Raw genomic sequence first — 21,149 nt, forward strand, 5'->3', positions numbered from 1 at the left:
CTAGTTTATACCATTTGTAAGACACATCCTTATTCAGAGATGTAAAATTTGTGTGTGTAATGGGGTGTTTTATAATGGGTGAAATGAGGTGTTTGAGTAGAAATCTCAAAGAGGGTGCGCCTGGATGGCTCATTTGATTAAGTGTCTGCCTTTGGCTTGGGTCATGGTTCTAGGGTCCTGGAATCAAGCCCCGCATCAGAATCCCTGCTCAGCTGGCAGCCTGTTTCTCTCTCTCCCTCTGCCTGTAGCTCCGCCTGCTTGTGCTCTCTCTCTCTGTCAAATAAATAAATAAAATCTTAAAAAAAAAAAAAAAAGAAAGAAAAAAAAGGGGAAATTAGCGTGGTAAGAGGTGACCTGGTAAGAAAGAGCAACAGTTGTTAAGTTCCTCCGGGGCTAGTTGAAATAACTATAAGGAGGCCTGTCTGGCTGGAGGCCTGTATGATTTATAGAACAAGGGGAAAGTAGTAGGAAAAGTAGTCACAGAGGTGGTGCTCCTGGTTGAACAGAGCCTGGTGGATCATTGACTTTGAAGTTTTATGCTGAATGATAAGGGAAATTATTGGAAGCTTGACCAGTAGAGTGATTTAATCCTAGTAACAGAATCGCTTTTGACTGCTTTGTTAAGAATAGATTGTAGGAGGCAAGGATAGAAGCAGGGAGCCAAATTAGGTAGCCCCTAGGTGGCAGTGCAAATAATCCAGAGGAGAGAGAGCAGTAGTTTCAATCAGAGTAGTATTGGTGGAGTATGAGAAATGATTGGATTCTAGATTCATTTGGAATGTATAGCTGACAAGGTTTGCGGATTTGCTGATGGATGCCTCATATGATGTGAGAAAAATAAAGGGTCAGATGATTTCAGGTCTAAGCAGTTAGTAGTTAACCATTTACGGAAATGTTGAAGCCTACAAGAGAAGTTTGGTGAAGCAAATCAGATGATCACATTTGGATGTGTTGAGATTCCTCTTAATCATTCAGGAGAAGATAGAGAAGAGGCAATTAGGTAAAAGTTTGGAGGTTGGAGGAAGAGGCCTGGTTGAAATTATAAATTGTGTATATTTGTGTGCACATGAATGTTCTTGTGTCACATGGTATGTGTCTGTGTAACTTTATTTTTTGATCCTCGAGTCATTGACTATTTCTTCAGAATTCCTTTTTTTCTCCTGTGTGCTTAATCTTTTATTTTCATATTAGTGATTTTGTCAACTGTTTGATTGCTTTTCTCCCTTTAACAATGGGATATAAAGAGAGATTAAGCAGCTGGCTTTCTGGGGACTCTTGCTCTTGTCTTTTTAGAAATCATTTTTAACTTTTTATTTTGGAATAATTTTATACAAAAAGTTGTTAAGCGTAATGCGGTAACTTCTGTGAACACCTAGATTCAGCAATATTTTAGCATTTCTTTTATCATTCTCTCTAGACGCACATGCACACGTGCCTTACATTTTCCCCTGCGTCTTTTGAGAGTAAGTTCCATATATCATACTTGTTTTACTCTTAATACTTCAGTGTATAAATTCCAAGGGCAAAGATACTCTGTTAGTAGGTATAACCATAATATAGCTGGCAAATTCAGGAAATTTCATATAATAATACCTTTTTCTAATTTAGAATCTGTATTCCAGTTTCATCCAATGTTCCAACGGTGTCCTGTATAGTGTATTTTTCCCCTACAGTACAAAATTTCGTCTAGAGCAGGTATTGTATTTAGTTGTCATGTCTCTTTAGTTTCTTTTAATCTAGAACAATTAGTTATTTAACCTTTGTCTAGTGTAACATTTTTGAAAACTACAGGCAAGTGGTATTTTCTATAATGTTCTTCATTTGGAGTTTGATGTTTCTTTGTGATTTGATTCAGGTTATGCATCCTTGGCAGAATACACTAAAATGATGTGATGTCTTTCTCAGAGTATCACATCAGAGACACAGATGTCTCTACTCTTCTTTCCTTCCAACCCCTAGCGTATCAGGGTTTGGTTTGGTTTTTTTTTTTTTTTTTTTTTTTTTTTTTAAAGATTTTATTTATTTATTTGACAGAGAGAGAGATCACAAGTATGCAGAGAGGCAGGCAGAGAGAGAGGAGGAAGCAGGCTCCCTGCGGAGCAGAGAGCCCGATGCGGGGCTCGATCCCAGGACCCTGAGATCATGACCCGAGCCGAAGGCAGCGGCTTAATCCACTGAGCCACCCAGGCGCCCCTTGTTTTGTTTTGTAATGTAAATGTTATAGTTAAGATTTGCAGGTGGGGAGGAGAATAAGGGTTCTACAACTTAAAAGGAAGGTTGGAAGAAAACATTGCATTGAGTTTGGTATGCTACTTGCCACTAAAAATCTTCCAAGTAATTCTCCCTGTTTTGATTCTATGCTGAAACTTTCAGATTATCGTATGATATTTCTGGGTAGATTTCTCTGTTTTGATTCTATGCTGAAACTTTCAGATTATCGTATGATATTTCTGGGTAGATTTCTTTAAAGGAATGCATTTACCAGAAAATTGAAATGTCTGCTTACCAGAGCATTTATTCCTCCCTGTAAATTATATGATATGTTCACTGGTACATGCTTCAGTGTCTTGGGGTGTGTACAGGATCTAGTTTCTACATTTGTATAGCACTGTTTTCATTCCGTAGACTGTGGGGACTTTTCCCAAGGTCACACCATCTATGTTAGATTCTGAATATAGCCAGTTAGCTTCCTTTAATGCCTCTGTCATCAGCCTGCTCAAGTGATGATTATCACATATAGTCCACTTTGAACATTTTGTTGAATATCTTTTTATTTAAAATAAAACTTTTAATTTTGAAATAACTGTACTTTCACAGAAATTTGTAGAAATAGAGTGCAGTGGTTTTGTTCATCCTTCATCCAGTTTCCATGCATAGTAAAATCTTAAATAGTTGTAGTACAATTCAAAACCTGGAAGGTGATATTGGGACAACCCACAGACCTTACTCACATTTTACCAGTTTTATATATACTCATTTGTGTGTGTGTACGGGTGCATGCATGTGTGTGTGTGTAGTTTTATACAATTTTATAACTTGTAACCACCATTACAATAAAACACAAAACTGTTTCATGAGCACAAAGAACCCTCATTCTACCCCTTTATAGCCACTGCTATCTCTCTTCTTTCCCTCCAGCCTACTATCTCATCCCTAACCCCTGCAACCACTAATCTTTTTATCATTTCTATAATTTTTTCATGAAAATTTTATGTAAATGGAATCATTCAGTGTTAGCTTTTGAGATTGGCTTTTCCCCTCAGCATTATTTCCTTAAGATCCCCTAAGCTATTGAGTATATTGATAGTGTGTCCCTTTTTATTGATCAGTAGTGTATGTATCACAATTTGTGTACCATTCACCAGTTGAAGAACATTTGGGTTGCCTCCATTTGGGGTCTGTTACAAATAAAGCTGTTACGAACACTGGTGTGCATGTTTTTGTGTGGACGGTAGTTTTCTGAATTTCAGTCTCCACATTAGATAAATAAATGTTTTTTTGAGTGCAAGTCACTGTCTTAGGGCCTGAATTATACTGGTGTGCCAAACAGGGCCTCTGTTGTTCAGTCTTTAATCGCACATGGTTGTATAGATAAATACTAAAGTGCTCTTAAGGCAACAGGCATGATTAGGATCACACTGTACATGTGCTTTTGTAACCTCTTTATTTTCTTCCCACATATTAAGATGTCAGATTTCCAACCTTTGGAAATACTGTTTTTGAATGGATATCTAATACTCTGTTATGAAATGAACATTTGCTGTTTTTGGACTGCTTATTCCGTCATCTGGAGGTCCACTCATGGAACCAGAAACCACTGCACGTATTTCAGCAGAAAGTGTTCAGAATTCAAAGAACAAAAGAAAAACATTGTGGGTAGTGTGTAGGTTTTAACTGCAGAAACGAGCTTTTACAAATCCTAGGGCTGGAGGAACGAAGGGATAAAGTTGGGGTTATGAGAACCTGTAAGTTGGAGAGAGCCCAGCAGAGTTGGGAGTTGGATCTCTGAAGAGAATGGGTTGCCCACCGGTGCTGGTAGCAGTATCACAGGAGCCTTTTGGGATTGAGGTTTAAACCTCTGAGTTGAAAGGACTGCCTCATTAGTGAGCACTTCACAAAGCTGAGGCTCAGACAGTTGGAGAGGGGCTATCTCTCTTAAGCTTTGGCTATCTCAGAAGCGTAGAGGAAATGCACTGTGCAACTGAGTCTCAGATATCTAGAAAGAAAATTATACCTAGTATAGTTGGTACTAATATCTCAGTAGTTTGAAGGGGAATGTTGTAGAGCTCTACTTCACATATGTAGTAACAGTTGATGCTGGTACATCAGAGGTGATGAGGTGAGTCTGGTTCAAGGAGTTCTAAAAGAGGCTAGGGACTGGAACTGATTGCCCCTGCCAGGATGAAGGACCTTTGCTGGAGAGATGTTGATGGAAACAGTAAGGGATCAAAAACACAAGTTTTTTTTCTACCTTCCTCCTGACTTCCAGGCCCCTTCTAGCATGTTGTCCCTATTGACAGAACCTAACAGAAGAGGCTAATAGAGGAAAATGCAGTTTGTAGCATGCCACTCACAGTCGCAATAGCATGAAATAGTATAAAAGCTTGGATTTAAGACGGACAGTGTGATAAGTGGCATGCTCATTATCAAATGAGCTTTTAAAGAATTCCTTATTATGGGTCTGAATAGAAGGTCTTCCAAATGAATCTGCAAAAGCCAAGTTCTCATTTTCTTCTCTCACCCCAACATCCCTCCAGCCCATTAACTCCATTTAATCAGTCTATGGGCATATGAATTAGGCCTAGATAATCAGACTGCTTTTATGCTACTTTCCCCCACGTCTAGTGCCCCTTGTCACCCCAGCCTTACCTTGATTGTGAAGCAGGATCATAAAAGCAGATAGGGAATTTTTCTCAAGATAATATGGGCAACTGCAGCATCTAGTTTCTAGTAGCAGCAGTTCCAGTAGTGGCTTCCAAGGTTCAGAAGAGAAAGAGGCTCTGTCCTTACAATGACACTTGTGTAGTCTCAGAGTTCTCTTACTTAGTCTCCCCTGGCTCCTTTCCATTTTTTTTATCTCATTTATTTATATTTCTTAGCAATATGTGCTGCCTGATACCTTCAAAATAAACCCCAGTGAGCAAGAATCAGTTTCTCTTGTAATTTAGAGCGCTGTTTGATATATTTTATTCAGATCTGTTAGTTTATTTAATTACTTGATTAACTAATTGAATTGGTTGAACAAAGAAATTTTAATATTTTGTGTTTTTTTTTTTTTTTTTAAAGTTTGACGTTTAGCTTCAATCATTTTAAGTCTTTGACTTCCATGATCTCTGGGCAGGATATTTGGTAATGAGTAGAATAAGGATGAACTTTCCATTGTGGTGGTACTGGGTTGCTAAAACTTTAACAGAAAAACCAGACAGGCATCTTTCTGACCGATAGAACATGAGAAGGGTTCTGAGATAAGCTGATAGAAAATGAGGAGGGAATCCACAAAGGAGAAGCCAAAGAAGGGGAACTCAAAATTATGTAAAAACTCTACCCAAATCTCTGGTTGACTTCTGAACCATCTATGTGTGAGGCAGATGGGAAGTAGTCTGAAATGTGATCTGGAATAACTGCTGCCATGGCAGAGATGTGGGGGAGCGAAAACTCCTTTAAAGAACACCTGCCCCCCCCCTTTTTTTTAGAGCTGTAGGTACCAGAAGAAGAAATGCAATTAGTGAGGAGATAATCCAGAAAAAAGGAGCTAGAGAAAGGGAACCCCAGAATCTGAATATAAAACTCTGCCCAAGTTTGTACCTGACACCTCTGTGTGTGTTGCAGACCAGAGTGGAAGTACTCTGAACTGAGGTCCTAGCTGCTGTGCGTTAAACACAGGACAGAAGTAGCAGTTTGGGTCTGAGCATGTTAATTGCCTGCTGAAATAAAAACAGTATTTTTCAGAACAATATAACAGAATCCAGAGTTCACAGCCTAACATTCACAGTGTTCAGGGTCACCTCAGAATTACTCAACATACAAAGAGCCAGGAAATAACAACCCATTCTCAAGGGAAAAGACACAAACAATAAAATGCGAAATTCAAGATGAACAAGATGTTAGAATTATCTGACAGTGATTTTAAAGAAGCTTTTATAATTATGTGAGGTAAAAGAAAATAGTCTTGTAATGAATGAAAAGGTAGGCCATTTCAGCAAAGAAAAAGAGAATATATAAAAAGAACCAATGGGAATTTGAGAGCTGCCTGAAATGATAACTGAAATAAAACTTCATTCTCTGGGATTTATAGTAGATAAAGATGACAGAAAGTAATCAGGATCTTGAATATAGATCAAAAGAAGTTATTATTTTTTAAAGATTTTATTTATTTATTTGACAGAGACCACAAGTAGACGGAGAGGCAGGCAGAGAGGAAGGGAAGCAGGCTTGCCTTGAAGCAGAGAGCCCTACACAGGGCTTGATCCCAGGACCCTGGGATCACGACCCAAGCCAATGGCAGAGGTCTCAACCCACTGAGCCACCCAGGCGCCCCAAAAGGAGTCATTCTTAAACCAATTTTGTTTTGTTTTTTATTTATTTATTTACTTTTAAAGATTTTGTTTATTTATTTGGCAGACAGAGATCACAAGTAGGCAGAGAGGCAGGCAGAGAGGAGAGGTGGAAACAGGCTTCCTGCCGAGCAGAGAGCCCGATGCTGGGCTCGATCCCAGGACCCTGGGATCACAACCTGAGTCAAAGGCAGAGGCTTTAACCCACTGAGCCACCCAGGCACCCTTGTTTTTGTTTTAAATGAGCAGAATTAAATGAGTTTTTAGGAATCTTGAGAGGAAAGAAAAGAATGTGAAAAAAATTTTTGAGGAAATTATAGTAAACTTTCAAAATTTGGTGAGGAATATAAATTTATAGATTCAAGAAGCTCAACAAACAACAGGACAAATAGAAACGTAACACATAGTCAAACTGCTGAAAACTTAAGATAAAAAAAGTCTTGAACATAGCTAGAGAAAATGACACACAAATGGGGAGATTGAAACTACCGTACACTTCTCAGGTCATGGAATGAAGGAAAAAAAATTATCATTCCAAAGTTCTGTATTCAGTGAAGATATTCTTCAAAAAATGAAGTGAAGTAAAGGATATTTTTAGATAAAGGAAAACTAAGAACCTGTGGGCAGACCTGTACTACAAGTAATACTAACGGAACTTTTTCAGGCTGAAGGTAGTATCCCGAGAGGCAAACTGAGATCTTTAGGAACTGAATGAAGAGTGTCAAAAAAAGTTAATATATATTGGTAATTATAGGTTTATTTTTTCTCTTTTAGTGCTTTTAAGGTACAGAAAATTTGCATAAGCCAAGGTCTAAAAAGCTGAAGTTGCTAATAACCTCCTTCACCAAGAAAGCATGCCCACATGACTTCACTGGCGTGTTCTTTAATACATTCAAAGAAACAGCCCCAATATCATGCAGAATCTTTCTGACACTTGTTATGTTGCTAGCATAACTATGAAACCTAAACCTAATAAAGATATCACAAGAAAATTACAGCTCTATGGTGGATATAAATACCATATTCCTTTATAAAATACTAGCAAATCAATAGTATATAAAAAGGTTTATGTATCACTTCTCAGCTTTTTGGCCAAGATAATGTTAGTATCTGTTCTTATCATTTTAATGCCTGATACATCCTCTATTCGAGTACAATATAGTAAATGGATATTTGGTTCTGAGAGATGGAAAAGGAGCTTTGTCCATATCCACTTCACGCATCAACCTTGTATTGTAGTATCTCCAGGAATGGTGCACCTCCTCAGGACAAAAAAAAAAAAGGATTATATGTCATGACCAAATGGACTATATCTTAGGAATTCAAGGTTAATTTAATCTTTTAAATCAGTCATTGTAATTTGCCATTTTCACAAACTAAAGACAAAAATTTATAACAAATTTCAGTAGATGCAGAGCAAAAAAAAAAGCTTTTGACAAAATCGAACATTTATTTAAATTGAAAAAAAATTGTAGGGAGCTAGTAGAAGTCGAAAGGAAAATCAGCCTAATGGAGGGCATCTATAAAAACACATCCTCATACTTAATGATGAAATATTCTATGCTTATCTCCTAAGATTAATGTCAGGACAAGGATGTCTGTCCTTACCACTTCAGCATTAACCTTGTTTTGAACATCCTAGTCATTTCAGTATGGCAAGAAAAAAAGATATAAAAAGGCATAAACAAAGATCAGAAAGGCAGAAGGAAAACTATTTGCAGATGGCATCAATGTTTTATAGATTCCTTAGGTGGATTATTTAAACAGCTAGTAAAACTACTAAGTGAATTTTGCACAATCATGGAATATAAGGTTAATATACAGTTATGAGATGTATTATATCCTATAAGCTGTGAAATTTTTAAAAATTCCATGTTCAGTAACATAAAAAACACAGTACTTAGGAATCAGTCTGTCATTGTGCATTGTACCTGTACAATAGAAACTAAATGAGATTGCAGAGGTAAAGAAGACATGAATAACTGAAGAAATGTCCATGGATTGAAAGGGTCAATATCGTTAAGGGATCACACCGTCCCATATTAACCTGTAGAAAACCTATGGAGTTAATACAACCTGGTACTAAATGTGTCTGGAAATATAGATGTAAATGCAAAACTACCAGGGCGCCTGGGTGGCTCAGTGGGTTGAGCCTCTGCTTTCAGCTCAGGTCATGATCTCAGCGTCCTGGGATCGCTCTCTGCTCATCGGGGAGCCTGCATTCCCCCCCACCCACCCCTCTCTGCCTACTTGTGATCTCTTTCTCTCTCTCTGTCAAATAAATAAATAAAATCTTTTAAAAAATGCAAAACTACCTAGATTAGCCAAAGAAATTTTTTAAAGGGTATTAAAGTTTGAGAATATAACAGTACATGATTTCAAGACTATTAGGCTATTAGGCAGTAATACTTAGCATTTTTGGAGTAAGAATAGACATTCTTTTTTAAAGCTTTATTTTTATGTAATCTCTATACCCATTGTGGGACTTGAACTTACAACCCCGCAGATCAAGAGTTGTATGCTCTACTGACTGAGCCAGCCAGGTGCCCCAAGAATAGACATTTAGATCAGTTGAACAGAATAGAGTCCAAAAGTAAGCCTAAACAAGGATGTGGAGTAATTGGATTTTAATAGACTGCTATGCAACTATTTTTTGGCAATTCCTGAAATGTATATGTACTTTATGAGTTAGGCATTCCACTCCCAGGTCAGAAGTGAAAATATATATTCATATAAAGACACGGATTTTTACAACAAATATTTCTAAAATAAAAAAGTGGAAAAAATTTTCATCGACAGGTGAATAAGCAAAATATGTTGTTTTTATTGAATTCTACTCAGCAGTAAAAAGAATTACTGGTAAGACACAACAAAATGAATATATATACACATACATACATATGTATATGTAGTTTTATATATAGTTAGGCTGAGTAAAACCACTGAGGCACAAAATAGTACATACTGATTTCATATACATAAATTTATTTAAAAATGCAAACTAATAAGTAGCAGATGAAAGCAGATCTGTGGTTTCTGGAAGGTGTTGTCGGAGGGATATTACATAGAGAGGATGAAGAATCTTTAAAAGGAGTCATGTAAATGAAAACCTTTCCATCTTGATTTGTGGCAGTGATTAAAATGGATAAAGTTGGGGCGCCTGGGTGGCTCAGTGGGTTAAAGCCTCTGCCTTCGGCTCAGGTCATGATCCCAGAGTCCTGGGATGGAGCCCTGCATGGGCTCTCTGCTCCTCAGGGAGCCTGCTTCCTCCTCTCTCTCTGCCTGCCTCTCTGCCTAGTTGTGATTTCTCTCTGTCAAATAAATAAAATATTTTTAAAAAATGGATAAAGTTTATGGTACATTAATGATAAAAGTTCATTAAAAATTTGGTTGACCTGAATTTCTAAGTCTTCTTACATTCATTTTGTCCACCGAGTTCAACCTTTTAGACAGTCTTTTCTTCTACTCTTGCCTCCGAGAAATCTCTTCTAAAGCACGCTGTCAATACTTTTCTAATGTAGACTTTTGCATCTTCTCCATAACTCTGCTTCTGCCATTTTCTTTGTTGTCTTCCTGGGAATCCCTTTGTTGCTGCTTTTCATGGATCTCAAATGCTTCTTTTTTTTTTAAAGATTTTATTTATATATTTGACAGATAGAGATTTCAAGCAGGCAGAGAGGCAGGCAGAGAGAGAGAGGAGGAAGCAGGCTCCCCACAGAGCAGAGAGCCCGATGCGGGGCTCGATCCCAGGACCCTGAGATCATGACCTGAGCCGAAGACAGCGGCTTAATCCACTGAGCCACCCAGGTGCCCCTCAAATGCTTCTTAATTCTCTTTGTTACTCTCTTATTTTGGTGATACATATCTACCAGATTTGAAAGATATTTTTATTTATCTTATTGGTTTAGAGCTATCATACTGATTAAGTGCCCTGGGTATAAAATCCTGAAATACCATTACTATATGTCTTTTTTCTTGGACTACTTAATTTTCTCAGAAGTTTCTTCATACAGGTGGAAGGGGAGAGAAGGAACAAGTGTGGGTGCTGGCTTTCTGGGAGTCAAGTAGGGGAAAGAAATGAATATGAATACTTCCTTGTATGAATACTTCCATATCAGGTTGTTTTTTTTTTTTCCCTTTCCCCACACCCACTGCGGTGTAGGATTGTCCCTACTTCTTAAACCTGCCTGATACCATCTCTCTGAGAGGTAAGGGTGGGGCCTCTAATATTGCACAGTGGTAGAGTGGTAGGTGAGTAGTCACCAGTGCTTGGGATTACTGAGGTTTAACTGCATCTTTTAATGACTCTTCATCGATTCTGTTTTCAGCTGTACCGTTGCCTTTACATTTATGGCCACCTGATGCCTCTAGTTCCCTTGCTTTTCCATTATTGCATACAGATTGACTTGATTTCTTTCTTCTTATAGATGTTTAATTTTCAGCTTTCTCCAGCCTGCTAACTCAGTTACCACATTCCACTTTTAAATCTTACCGAGAGGTGCCTGGGTAGCTGTTGGTTAAGCATCTGACCTCAACTCAGGTTATGATCTCATGGTTCTGGGATGGAGCCCAGCACCAGCTCACTGGGAGTCTGCTTGGTCTCTCTCCCTTTCTCTGCCCTTCCTCCCACTTGTGTGTATGCATTCTCTCTCTCAAATAAATAAATACAATATAAATAAATAAATAATGTCAGAAATCCCTTATTTTTCTTTGTGGATTTATCCCTTTTTCCCTATAAAGTTATTTTGATACATAGTGGAAGCTTTGGACTGAATGTTTCTGTCCTCCCAAAATTCGTATGTTGGAGCTTTAATTTCTCATTGTGATAGCCTTTGGGAGGTAATTGGATTTAGATAAGATCATGAGAGTGAAGCCCACATGACGAAATTGGCACCTTTCTGAAGGGATGAAGAGATCAGAGAGCTCTCTCTCTTTTATAGGAGGACACATCTAGAAGGCAGCCATCTGCAAACCAGGAAGAGGGCCCTTAGGAACACCCCACCGTGCTGACACAGTGATCTGGACTTGTAGTCTCTAGAACTGTGAGAACAGTTCACACAAGTTGTGAGCTTGGTTGTCTAGACTTCAGTATTTTCTGAAACACATCCTCTTAAGTCCGTCATTTTCTTTGCCCTGTAGACTTAGCTTGCCTCGCTTTTACATATTTTGGGAACTCAAGGCTTCTGTGTTTACAGACTCTCTCTCACCTGACAATTGGTGCATTCCTCTTTATGCCTCCAACCTGTCAGATTGTTGATGGTAGAACTGGCTACCTTCTTTTGTACATTTTCTGTCAACCACCATCTCTGTGTATATGTATGGAGATACTGCTTATCATAGTAATGGGTGACATTCAATTGAAGTTTTCAAATCCATTAATTCCAGCTTTCTAGACTATCAATTTATTCTGTTTCTGTGCAACTCTACCAAAAGCTTAACATTTTCCACATTTCTGAACTTTGAAACAAGGAGAAGAGATCATAATTGGTATATTTGGTAGATAAAGAAATTTGGCAAATTGTACATACTGATTTTAGATTTTATTAATTCACACATATCGAGAGGAAGCCTAGTGGTGGGTTTCTGCTTTCAGGAATATTTTATTTTATTTAAATATTTTATTTATTTATTTATTTATTTATTTGACAGAGAGAGAGAGAGAGAGCACAAGCAGTGGGGGAGGGAAAAGCAGGCTCCCTGCAGAGCAGGGGAAGCCCGATATGGGACTTGATCCCAGGACTCAAGGATCATGAGCTGAGCTAAAAGCATTGGCTTAACCAACTGAGCCACCCAGGTGCCCTTCAGGAATATTTTAAATGTAGCACTGTAATCACTGGAAGATTGTGAGGAGGTTTTGAAGATGTCAAACAGGAAAAAGTATTTGCTGAAAAAAACTAGTAAATTTTGAACTAACATGTATTTTATTTTCTAAAGCTTTAATGAGGTTACTGAACAATAACACAAACTATAAAATATTTTTAAGAATGGTAGCTAGAGGGGCGCCTGGGTGGCTCAGTGGATTAAGCCGCTGCCTTCGGCTCAGGTCATGATCTCAGGGTCCTGGGATCGAGCCCCGCATCGGGCTCTGCTCCGCAGGGAGCCTGCTTCCTCCTCTCTCTCTGCCTACTTGTGATCTCTCTCTCTCTCTGTCAAATAAATGAATAAAATCTTTAAAAAAAAAAAAAAAGAATGGTAGCTAGAAGTATAATGAGAATGATTATGAAGTGAAAGTTTAAAAACTTCTGGGCTACTTAGAACAGTACACTGACTGGTCAGTTAAATTATTTACTTGGTTCTTCAGATATTATATGTTCTATGCTTCCTTCAAGGAACTTCTTTCAAGTAACTGGATCTCATTCTTAAGACTTGACTATTTGGCATTTCATTAAATTTATAGTCATTATTGTATTCATGAGTGTTTAAATGTTGTCTGTTATGTGTTTCTGTATTCATAATTACTGAAGCAGAGTATGCATTCTTTTCTCCTTTTTCTTCTTTCTGTTATATTCTATCTCCTACCATAGTCTGAACTATGATGTTGAGTGCACTGTGATTCAGAAAATGCCTAACTTACATCCTTTAGCCAGTCAGAGCCATGGTTTGTTGTTTTAATCTTAAAAGAGAAACTATTTTGTAATGGTAAAAACATTGTGGAGTTACAATGTTTTTGCTAAACAGATAAGGAGATAAAAGATTGACGCTTGTAAAAGGAGGAAAGAATACAGAATAAATCTTGGAAATGCAATATGTAGATTCAGTTCATCAAATAAGTTTATTACATTGGCCAGTGAGGACTTTCTCCCCTCTAAGAATAAGATTATTTACAGGAGAAGAAATTGATTGACTTTCTGTACTCGGTCTGGTAGAAGAGGTGGTATATGTGATGTGATCCTGTCATGTTTGAATTCATTTACTGAACACAAATCAAGGATGGAAAATATTCATTTTATATATTCTTACGAGGAATGGAAAAGGCTGAACCAGATAATTGATATTTTCACTAAACAAAAGATGTTTACTTTTTGATGTAGGCAGTTTCTTCTAGCTAACATAGATCTGAGGTAATGTTTATTTTATTTTTGCTTTTCATTGGAAGCCCTGCTGGCTGTTATTATCAAAGACATTGAAAGAAGTTAATTTGAGATACTTTGAAGGAAATGTCAACATTATTTTGTGATACAGTGTAAAAATATTTTATCACATTTAATTAAATACAACTATTCATGATGAGAATATACTTTGAATAATGGAGGCAGGGAAAAAAGTAGTAAATGCCTTCCCTAAAACTTATTTTGGTGGGGTTTTTTTGTGCTTATGGGGACTTTCCTATTAGTTAAGCTAACTCAAAGCATTTGATGAAAATATTAGAGCTGTTTTTGAAATATATTTATGTATCAACTCGTTTGTAGGAATAGGTGAATGAAACTTAGTATTTGGTAATTATGCTCTTGTTGTGCTCTTTATCTGAGACATCTTTAAAAAAGTTATTTGAGTAGAAAGATAAAAAAATAACAGGAGTCTCCCACCAGCCAGAATGGATATGTTCATCTTTTTGCTCTTGGGTATAACACTTCTACGAATATAACTAGCTTTGCTTTTCATTTTCTACTTTTTTCTCCACAGCCCCATGATTTTGATGAATGTCGATTTGATATTAGTGTAAATGATAGCGTTTGGTATCTTCGTGCTCAGGATCCAGATCACAGACAACATTGGATAGATGCCATCGAACAGCACAAGGTATGGGCTCCAATGTTTACCTGTTCATGGAGGATTAGGCCAGAGACTGATAGTAACTCCTTTGAAAAAGTTTTGAGATGTAACATGTGTTATTAAAAAGTTGAACAGTATTTGAGTGGTAGAGATTAAAGCAGTATAGACATAAGTTTTTGAAATAATTTTTCCTAATATTTGAGTTGCTCTAAAGGAATTTGTTATGACAAATATTTTTAATTTTTTTAAAGATCTAATTGGCTTTATTAAACAATTTATGAGTTGGGCAGCACTCCATCTAGCAAGTTGAGAGGCACACCAACAAATGTCCTTCATTGTTAATTAAAACAAAATATACCTTTTTATTTTTTTAATTTTTATTTATTTTTTAAATTTATTTATTTGACACACAGAGAGAGATCACAAGTAGGCAGAGAGGCAGGCAGAGAGGCAGAGAGAGAGAGAGAGAGAGAGAGGAGGAAGCAGGCTTCCTGCTGAGCAGAGAGCCCAATGCGGGGCTCGATCCCAGGACCCTGAGATCATGACCCGAGCCGAAGGCAGCGGCTTAACCCACTGAGCCACCCAGGTGCCCCATAAATATACCTTTTTAAAAACAAAATATATCTTGATTTTTATACTTAGGATATGCTTCATAGTGAATGACTTTTGTATTATCTGGATAAAAGGTTCTTGAAATAATGTTAAATGTATAACTGATATTTAAAAGCTTCAGTGTTAATTTTTATAGTGATCCTTAGCCATTTGGGTAATTTCATAGTGTAAACGTTTGTAAATCATTTAATTTTTTCAAATAGGAAGCTATTTAGTAGTAAACCTTTAGAAAGTATTTCTTATATCAATGTGTAAGCCATGTTCTTGTTATTTAAAGCATGAATAAGGGGCATCAGGGTGGCTCAGTCACTTAAGCATCTGTCTTCTCCTCAGGTTCTGATCTCAATTTGAGGTTATGGGATAGAGCCCTATGTGGACTCCCTCCCTGCTCAGCCCAGAGTCCACTTCTCTCTTTCCCTCTGCTCCACCCCCATGCTCTTTCTCTCTTCTCTCTCTGCCTCTCTCTCAAATGAATAAAATGTTTAACAAAAAAAGTAAGTGCTATGTAGACTAAAGAAACGTGTGATATCAAATCTGCTTATTAGCTATTTTAGTTTATTATGAAAAAACAAGAAGGGATGTAAATTCACGATGCCATTCCTGAGTATGACTTAAAAGAACTTTGGAAAAAAAAAAAAAAAAAAAGAACTTTGTCTTACTCATTCACGTGCTTGTCTGTACTTGTTTGTTTGGGTTTCACAAAGTTGTTTGGTCATTTAACAGGTGCGAAAACATGTACCCACACAACATACACACACTAAAACAAGAAAAACCTGTGTGGTTTGAGGTATTATAGACAAGTTCTTTTTGATAGTGATCATGCATTAGCTTTTATTTCTTGATTATTGATTATGAATTTTTCCTGGCATCAAGAATACTTGCTGTGATGCCCATTTTTTTCCCGTCTGTTTTAGCTTAACTATTATACTGATTTAATTATTTTTTGATGTTGGGGCACCTGGCTGGCTGGGTCACAAGAACGTGTGACTCTTGATTGCAAGGTTGTAAGTTCAAGCCCCATGTTGGGTGTAGAGATTACTTAAAAATAAAATTTTAAAATTTTGTGAATGTTAGTTATCTTGATTTTATTACTTCAGAAAAGAATCTAAAAGTGGAAAAAATGAGAAACAGTTTTCTTTTATTTAAAAGAGATGAGCTAGAATTCCAGAATCTGAATGCTCTGGATTCAGACACTACATCCTCTGCTATGTACCATATACAACTTTGGGTTTTGTGATAATTTACCTCTTCTTAGTGTGTATAAGGTATACATGAGGTAATAATAGATATAAAGTTACTTACCAGAGTGGCTGATACATTTTCTCATTTATGATAGTAGAAAAAGAAAGGGCTTTTAGTGACAACTGAATTTACTAAATTATACCTGTTGTTTTTGGATGAAGAATTCTGCATTCAGTGAGAGTTACAAAATGTGCAAATAAGGAGATAGTATTGTGTATTTAATGAAGCCCAGTCCTCTTACTAATAATTAAAGGTGTTATTAAGTAGAACTAATTATTTTTATTTTTAACTTAGGGCTTAAAGGCTTAATCAGCTGATATAAATTACAGGGCTGGTTTTTTCTGTTTTAATCAAGCATATTTTATTTTGCTTAATTTTCTTAGTAAAGCCAAACAAGAATTCTCTGCATGTTCCCATTTTGTATTTTCTCCTTGAGTAGAGAAGAATGCATAAAGCTTTATTTCTTCTATATCATTGATTTCTTTGCATCTTTGAACAACAAATAGGTACAATTTTGAGGTCTCGGGCATCTGGATGGCTTAGTCATTTAAGCAGCTCACTTTTGGTTTTGGCTTAGGTTATGATCTCAGAGTCCTGGAATCAAGCCCCACTTGGTGGGGAGTCTGCTTGAGAATTTTCTCTTTCTCTCTTCTTCTCCTCTCTCCCCCCCATGCACATACGTACTTCCTCCATCTCTCCCAGATAAATAAATAAATCTTTTAAAAATAATAATGGGGCTCCTGGGTGGCTCAGTGGATTAATAAGCCTCTGCCTTCAGCTCAGGTCATGATCTCAGGGTCCTGGGATCGAGCCCCACATCGGGCCCTCTGCTCAGCAGGGAGCCTGCTTCCCCTCTTCTCTCTCCACCTGCCTCTCTGCCTACTTGTGGTCTCTCTCTATCAAATAAATAAAATCTTTAAAAAATAATAATAATAGTAATAATCTTTGGGTCCAGAGCAGTGTGACTTAAACTGAGATAAGAGTTTGGGTGAATTTAAGTTCTTGAAAAAAGATTAAAAAAAAGAAAAGATTCAACAGCAGGATTCCAGATACATTGTACAGACTTTTCCTTTCTGATTTCTAAGAATAGTTGATTCATAGACAGTGAAGGAGATATCATGTTAATTTTATTATTAACAGTTATTTAATTGTACTATAAGTTAAGTGATATGTGCCAACTAAGCAACATATCAGTGAAAATTTAAATTGAATATGAATTCCAAAAATAAATTGTTTGAGTTACTAAACTAATTTTTAGGAGGTAGAAAATTCAATTGTGATCACCACATGTATTCAACAAATTTTTTTCCCCCATAGACCAGGAACAGGGAGGTAGTGAGGAAATGTTTCCTAATTCATTTTTCAGTATCACTAAAGAATATTGAATGTAGAACCTAAATTTAGTAGTTTTTTACCTTTATGCATGCATTGTTATATTGATAATTCATAATTAATAGCAAATAGTTAAAGCATGATGATGATGTTGATAGCAACAACAGTGAGAGCTCTTGTTTACTGAGATCATCCAAATACTGTTCTGCATTATATACTTCATGTGTTTATTTTCTCCCTACTCTCCTAAGAGGTGAGGGAAGTGCTATTTTATATACAGGAAATGAGGTTTAGATTAAGTAACTTGCCTGAGACTCTACTACCTTTTAGTTCATGGTTTCTTTGGATACAATTTTATGTTAATTCTGCTTTCTATCAGTATTTGGAGGGGCGACGTGGTGGTTCATTCCGTTAAGCATCCGACTCTTTATTTCAACTCAGGTCTTGGTCTTAGGGTCGTAAGTTCAGGCCCTGCTTTGGGCTCCGTGCTGGGTGTAGAGCCTACTAAGGAAAAAAAAAAAAAAAAGACAAGTGAATATTTGAAAAAAATTCTCATAAGCTTACCTCCTATAGTTAGATTGTATCATTTGAGTTCTCCCATTATGTGTGCAAGACAACTAGGAACTCATCTTTCTGCCCTTGGCCTGTCAAAAAGAGCATTGTATTATTTTGACTAGCGTTTGGTGGATTCTGAGGTCTAATAATTATGGGAATGAATCCTGGCACTACTGCTTATGCTACTTAATAGCTGTGTGACCTTGATAAGTTACTTGGAGGAGGAAAGATGACAGTATTCTGTTTGTGTGCCTTCCTCCTCATACCACCCTCACCACCCTCACAAAAACAGAACAAAAACAGAACAAGCGAAATAACTCTGTCATGATAAACCAAAATTGTTGTACTACAAAGTTGATGAGTTCCCTTTCTTCCAGCTCATAGAGTTCTATTTACAGTTACTTCCTCATTACAGGAGCTGCCATTACTTGACACAAGACACTTGGAACAGAGGGCCTTTTTCTCTTCTGATGTCATCAGATGGGCCTGCATCCCTTTTCTTGCTCTTAAGCCTTTGTTAGGGCTTCCGTGACAGGTTTTGGTTTTTTTAATTATCTGGAAGAAGTTGGAGGTTTCTCTTCTTTCTTTCCCATGTGGCCCTTTTACTCATTCTGATAACTATGCATCAATCTATTTAACACCCATACACACTCACATACACCAAAAGTTCTATCTTATAGGACTTCCTTAATGATAGTAATGTTAATGGTGGTAATGGCCAGCATTTTTGAGAATTAATGTGTGTCAGATAATGGTGATAAACTTCTTACTTCTTCTTACTCTCATAGTCTTATAAGGTTAACATTATTATCCTATTTTTATAGATGAAGAAATTGAGACAGAGGTTAAGTAATTTGTCCAAGGTCAGTTTGCTAATTAGTAAAAGAGCCAGCATTCAGACCCAGGTCTGTCTGACCTGAGAATCCAAGCTTTTGGCCAACAAGTCCTTCTGCCATACTATAACTATGTATTTTTGTGAAATATATTTTGTTGACTTAAACTGTCGGACTTCCTGAATCACAATATTCCCATGGTTTTTGCATGTTGTTCATATCTCTAGTGTTTATTTTAGACCATAAACTCCTTAAAGATTTAGATACACAACTTTGTAGGAATCAGCAAAGCATTAGACACATTGATTTCCTAGTTGAAATAATTTATAGTATTTTGTAAAGCAGATTTTATGGGGGAAATTTATGATTTATGAAGTTTTTGTTTTTCTTTCAGTCTTCATGTTTGGTGTTAGAATGATTTCTGACAGAAATACAGTAGGTTCTGTATTCTCTGTCTGGTGCTGTTTTTTCTCCTTGGTATTAATTCCAAAATAACTTGCTCACTAGAAGAAAAATTTTAAAAAGATGATTCTTTAATTTAAATGTTGTCATTATATTTGAAGTTGCATAATTTGTTGTGACAGTAGACAGTAACCCTTGTGAAAGAAAGATATTCCTGAGGTCATTCTTAAATTCAGAGATTCTATTTCGACTTAAAATATACTGAGGGGCATATCTATACCAGATCAGTGATTTTATTTTGAAATAGTTTTTATTTTGAATTTTGAATTTTTGAATTTTGAATTTTATTTTGAAATAGTTTTTATTTTGAAAAAGTGTGGTCGCTTTATTGTGTGGAGTGCATTCGTATTCTGCATTTCTTCTTAAAATTTGAGACACTACTAAGTAAATGATTTTTGTTTTATTTTATTTTATTTTTAGAGAGAGAGAGTGAGAGCAAGCGTGAGAGCAAGCAAGAGAGCTAGCAGGGGGAGGGACAGAGGGAGAGAGCAACAGAAAATCTCAGGAGGCTCCCCGCCCATCATCATCATCATGTTTTAACTATTTTCTATTAATTATGAATTATCAATATCTATCCCATGACCCTGAGATGATGACCTGAGGTGAAGTCAAGAGTTGGATCCTTAACCAACTGAACCACTAGGCACCCCTAAATAAGTGATATTTAAAGACAAGGTTTTGTTGCTGTCTTTTTAATCTCTGGCCATCTCTCATGTTGTCTTGAGATCAAATGAGATGGCGTTTGTGAAAATTGCTTGAAAACTAAAAGCTATATGAATGTAAAGATTAAGATGTTTTTATTTGGGTTGAACATATTTTTTTCCTAGATGTGTCTGTGTATTATCAAAAGGCCTCTGTGAGCATTTTTTGCATGATTAGCTTTTCAAAGAAGTTTGATTATTTAAAAGAATCATAGGATTATTCCTACCATGTGATTTTGACTAAGCATAGTTTCTTCTTACCATGAAAGAAATATACTCCCCCACCTCTCAAAAAAACTAGCAGGAGGGCTGTCGTAATACTGGCAGATTTAAGAATCATGTTGAAAAAGTTACATGCTCTTTGGCTCTGACAGTTTGTTTGTGGTAATCATGACATTCCTCTATTTCTATAAGGGAGAGCCTTAGTAGATCTGAAATTTTGGTGATCATGAGCCATGCAGACTTTCCCTACATTTTGGACATTATCCAAGACATGAGGAATCATAGGAAGATACACAGGGAGGAAGAATCCAAATGATAATTATTTAAGTGTTTATTTTCCATAATGGGAATCTGCAGGCAGGTGTTTTATCATTTAATGTTTATAGATTTATCGGTATCCCTTTGTGAAGGCCCACTAATTCATATCCGAAGCTCTGTTGAATACTTTCAGAAGAAAGGTTTATTCTCAGCCTGAGAAGTATAGGGATTTCTGAGGAAATGAGGTGGAAAACAATTTTTGAGGTGAAGTTACATACTTGCTTGAAATGAGATGGAGTATGAAAAAACTTTCTTACCAAAATATTCTGACGGTTGAGCCACCTAAATGATGCCCAAGACTCACTTCAAAGACCTCTTAAAAACTGTGTTGTTCTTTGCCATAATGAAATAATTTTTCTCATGCTGTCTCTGAGTCAACTTGATCTTGGTGCTTTTTCTCTATTTTTAAGAGCAGTTTCTGCTTATTTGACACTTTAATTTCTTTTGTCTTAAATTTGACATAAGCTTATTAGGAAACTATTTTAAAATAGCTAGATGGCAGAATATACTTGTTAGTTCTTAGCACTTCTTAAATATTAAGGTCATATAAGGTCATATCTCTGCCATATTTAATCAGCTGTAATACTGGAAAATGTCCTTAACAG

At 36.6% G+C, this 21,149-nt stretch overlaps 1 protein-coding gene and 1 non-coding gene across 3 annotated transcripts in view; both read left to right on the forward strand.

The window, feature by feature from the left end:
* CERT1 (ceramide transporter 1) overlaps nucleotides 1-21,149 on the forward strand; it is a 108,503-nt gene that overhangs the window by 21,250 nt on the left and 66,104 nt on the right. For both annotated transcript variants that reach the window (XM_045999339.1, XM_045999338.1), the window contains exon 3: nucleotides 14,178-14,294. In XM_045999339.1, the coding sequence (XP_045855295.1) occupies nucleotides 14,178-14,294 (117 nt within the window). The remainder of the gene's footprint in view (nucleotides 1-14,177; nucleotides 14,295-21,149) is intronic.
* Nucleotides 7,627-7,818, forward strand: LOC123939379. Its single transcript, XR_006817836.1, has one exon. It is a non-coding gene; the product is annotated as a U2 spliceosomal RNA (small nuclear RNA).

The sequence above is a fragment of the Meles meles genome, chromosome 3, assembly GCF_922984935.1.
Source record: "Meles meles chromosome 3, mMelMel3.1 paternal haplotype, whole genome shotgun sequence".
Classification (NCBI taxonomy): domain Eukaryota; kingdom Metazoa; phylum Chordata; class Mammalia; order Carnivora; family Mustelidae; genus Meles; species Meles meles.